Here is a 4,313-nt window from a genome sequence, read left to right as displayed (position 1 = left end):
AAATATGGATTAATAGAATGGAGAAGTTGAATAATAATAATAATAATCTTGAAGAAATGAAGATTTTGAAATTAATAAATTTCAATAATTTGGAAGATATATTTTCTTTAATAAAAGATAAAACTCAGTCTCAATCAAGTGGGAATAATATTAGTAAAAATAATGAAAGATATAATAGAGCTGGAGTACTTGGACTTATTTCAATAATATTAAGTCATCCATATGATATTCCATTTTGGCTTCCAGAGACAATAACTTTCTTAGCAAATTATAGTGGTAGTAGGGATATTTCTCAAATATTAAAAAAACAAATTCAGGAATGTATTCAAGAATTCTTTAAAACTCATCAAGATGGGTGGAACTTTATTCATAAACATAAATTTAATCAGTATCAATTGGAGATTTTAGATACTTATAAAGGAAGACCAACTTACTTTACTTGAGATGATTTAGAGCCTTTTTCATTCTTTTAGAAATAATGGATGCAACTTTTTCTTCTTTTTGAATATGATGATTATTAAATTTAATAGATTGATTTTGAATTAAGAATTCATCAATTTTTGTTTGTTTGTATTTATTATTTTGATTTTTAATGATTGGATCAATAATTAGAGATACTTTTTCATGAGTTAGATTTGTATTATTTGTAATTAATTCAATAGTCGAATTTTTATCAATTTTACCAAAGGTTGGTTTAAAATTTGAAATAATATTTGGATTTTTCATTGCATGAATTGCATCAAAGCATGGGAAATCTGGAGGAAATACCCAAGAATGTCTATAATTGGAGTGATTTCTTTTAAATTCAGCTCTTTCAAAAGTATCATTAATTAGATCATTACTTTTATCTTGAAACTTATTCATTGACCAATTTTGAAATAAAATCATATCTTCAAGTTCAGGATATGCTTTAAGTACTTCAACAGCATTAACTGGTCCAATTCCATTAACTCCAACAGTATAATCACAACCAAGTAAGATTGCAAGAATATAGAATTGTTCTTGTTTTTCAATTCCAAGATACTTTTTAACTTGATTTAGATCATACATTTCAACACTATTTCCAGAAAAGAAATTACGAAAAATTTTTTTTGCTCCAAAAATTAAGCAATCAGAATCATCAGATAATACACCATGACAAATATTTAATTGAGTTAGAATAGAAGCTTGAGCTTCTGCTTCACCTGGTGAATCAATCCAAGGAATTCCAAGAGCTTTTAAAAGCAGACATATTTGATATTGCATTTCTTTTGTTATTTCAGAATTCAAAATGATATCATGCTTAGTAAATTCTAAGCTTAATTCTTCTTGTTCTTTTTCCAATTCAAAAAGAATTTCATCCAAGTTTTTGTCATATATTGCATAATGGTCACTAAAAAGGCTCATGTCCATGATTTGTTCATCTTCCTTTTGGATGATTTCTTTAATATCTTCCAAATAGGAATAGTCTAATAGTTCTGGTTCTAGATCAGGTTCTGGTTCTTGCTCAAGTTCTGGTTGGTGTTCGAGTTCTGGTTGACGCTCTTGATCTTGATTAGGTTCTGGTTGGTGCTCGGGTTCTTGTTCTGGTTTCTGTTCTTGATCTTGATATTGGTCAGGTTCATGTTCTAGTTCCTGTTCTGGTTCCTGTTCTGGTTCATGTTCTAGTTCCTGTTCTGGTTCCTGTTCTGATTGGTGCTCTTGTTCCTGTTCTTTTTCTGGTTCCAAATCTTGTATTTGACCTTCTAATTGACCAATTTCCGTTTTTTTAAAGCCATCTTCATATTTGCCTGAATCTTTAATCAAATATATATCATTTTTCTGTTCTTTAATTTCCTCAGAGTCGATTAAAATAACTTGTTTTGATTCATCATTTTCTTCAATCTTTTCTAATCCCAAAATACTATCAAGTTTTGGCTCAATATTGGAAACTAAATCATTAGAAAGAATAATACTTTTAATAACTTGTAAGGAATCAAGATTATTTTCTTGTGGTTTAGGATGAATTGTGTTAGCACTTTCCCATTCAATGTATTGCCAATCATCATCATCATCATAACTATCATCAAGACCTTCATTACCAAAGTCATCTTTCCTATTTACTTTTTTATAATCTTCATCTTGATAAACTCGATTCTCAATATCCACAATAAATCCATCATCTTTTTCTTCAAATTTTTGAATTGGTTCATTATTAATTTTAAATAATTCATCCACATTTTCTTTTAATAATTCAAGTCTTTCAATATCATTAATATCATTAAAAGTATTGTTTACTTTATTTTGAATTTGGCTTTCTTGTATATTTTCGTTATTCAAAAGTTTCTCAAGCTCAAATAATGGAGTATTTAGTGGATTGGATACAATATTATCATTTTTTGTGTAATCAGTACTTTGAAGAAATTTAATTCTCTCTTTTTTTGTAATTTTAGATAAATTATGATATCCTTTCATTGATAATATATCACTACTTAATAATGTATCATTACGATTAAATGTATCAATATCTTTATTATCTATACCAATTTTCTTTGAAAAATTAATAATTTTACCAGTAAATGTAGAATCATCTATGTTAGGATCAATATTAAGTTCTTCATTGATAGTTTCCTTACTTTGATCTTCAAATATACTAGAAGATGAACAATCTTGAATATTATTATTAAAATCATTATTGTCAGGATCATAAATTTGACCATATTCAACAACTTTAATTTCTTCATTAACTGATTCCATCTGCTCTTCTTCACATTCTTTAGCCATTCTTACCTTTAATCTCTCTATTTCTTGATTAATTCTCAAATATCTCAAATAACACTCAATCTGAGAATTACTAAACTGACTCATATTATCTTTAGTATCAACAGCATTACTTCTTAATGCATTAATCCAAGCATCTCTAAGTTGAATCAAAATTTCATATTGAAGTTTTGAGTTTAATTGCTCAAATACTTGTGGATCTATTTCTGTATCTAATGGTAGATCCATTAATCTTCTTTCATCACTGCTTGATTCAGTTACTCTAAGAAATGCATTTAAATCTTCAATTTTGGTCATTTTTTTTGAAGCTATTTTTTGACTTGAGCTAATTTGAATTGGCATTGAAAATAAATTTGTATCTATTTCAGGCATTTCATCTAATCTTCTTCTCTCACTCAAAAATCCCATTACTGGAAAATAACTTGTTGGTACTTCTGAATTTTCTTCTGTTTCATTGATTAAATGATGAACTTGTTGGTATCTTCCATATTTCTTAAATTTACGATTTGGTCGATTATATACACCTTCATCATCATCAGTAATATTATTCTCATCTTCTGAAGAAAATAATTTGGGAGTTAAACTAATTTTTTCTTCCATTGAATGATGAGCTTTTCTTTTATTCTTGTATTCAACTTTATTTTTATCATTTATTGTAGCTAATTGATTAATTTTCTCACTCTCACTTTCGTCTTGTTCTTGTACTTGTTCTTCTTCTTTTTCTTCCTCGCTCTCACCATTATCAATTTGATTTTTATATTCTTCATCTGAGAGCTTTTTATCCTTCCTCTTTCTTACCTTATCTTTAACCTTTTTAGCAACTCTTAGTCTTATTGTATTTAATAATAATTTATTTGCTACTCTTCTCATATTAATTTCTGACATTTCTCGTTGCATTCTTCTTAACTCCAAAGTTCTCTTCTTAATATCTGGAGGAGTTCCATCAAAAACTATTACTGGTAATATACCATAGTATAATAGTTTACATAATCTCTTAAAAAAACCCAATAAATGCGCACCTTGAGGTATTTTTCCTTCTTTATCCTTTAATCCCATTAAAAATTGCTTTAGCCAAATACTTGCATCTATAGCCAATATTTGTCCCTCTAAAGTTTCTGGCCTAACTCTTATTCCAGATGGAGCAACAATATCCCACAAACCTTTAACCCCCATTATGTTTATTAAACTTGCAAAATTATCAGCTTCTTAAGAATATTTTCAAACAATTTTACTCAAATCAACTTAATAAACTTAATCAATAAACTTTTGTTGTTTCATTCTTCATATTTATTTATTTATCAATTAATTGTAATTATTATTTGACTTTTTTTATTATTGGATTCTTTTGTCCAAATGACAAAATTGTTACCGCCTAAATGACTAATTTTGACATGCATTAACATTTTTACATTATTGTTGAAAAAAAAATCATATACCGGTGCTCATCCACATGAAGTTAAAGTTGCATTACAATTTAAGAATGAATTTTTTTTTAAAAAAAAAGATAAGTATATTTACAAATAATAATATAATAAACATGAATTTTTAAAGATATTTCATAAGAAGAAAATGGT

The 4,313-nt window shown here is 27.2% G+C and overlaps 2 protein-coding genes across 2 annotated transcripts; one reads left to right on the top strand and one right to left on the bottom strand.

Moving 5' to 3' along the window:
• The first annotated feature begins 17 nt into the window (after positions 1-17).
• On the top strand, positions 18-443 carry Chro.40059 (hypothetical protein). The annotated part of the gene is made up of 1 exon (XM_660343.1): positions 18-443. One exon carries the CDS (start codon positions 18-20, stop codon positions 441-443), a length of 426 nt encoding a protein of 141 aa, XP_665435.1.
• Positions 436-3,912, bottom strand: Chro.40058 (RAD2). The annotated part of the gene is made up of 1 exon (XM_660342.1): positions 436-3,912. The coding sequence occupies one exon, from the start codon at positions 3,910-3,912 to the stop codon at positions 436-438; it is 3,477 nt and encodes a 1,158-aa protein (XP_665434.1).
• Between the last annotated feature and the right edge of the window lie 401 nt (positions 3,913-4,313).

This window comes from Cryptosporidium hominis (genome assembly GCF_000006425.1).
Source record: "Cryptosporidium hominis TU502 chromosome 4 CHRO014021, whole genome shotgun sequence".
In the NCBI taxonomy this organism is placed as follows: domain Eukaryota; phylum Apicomplexa; class Conoidasida; order Eucoccidiorida; family Cryptosporidiidae; genus Cryptosporidium; species Cryptosporidium hominis.
The sequence above is the reverse complement of the archived record's forward strand: the minus strand, read 5'-3'. Positions and strand labels throughout refer to the sequence as shown.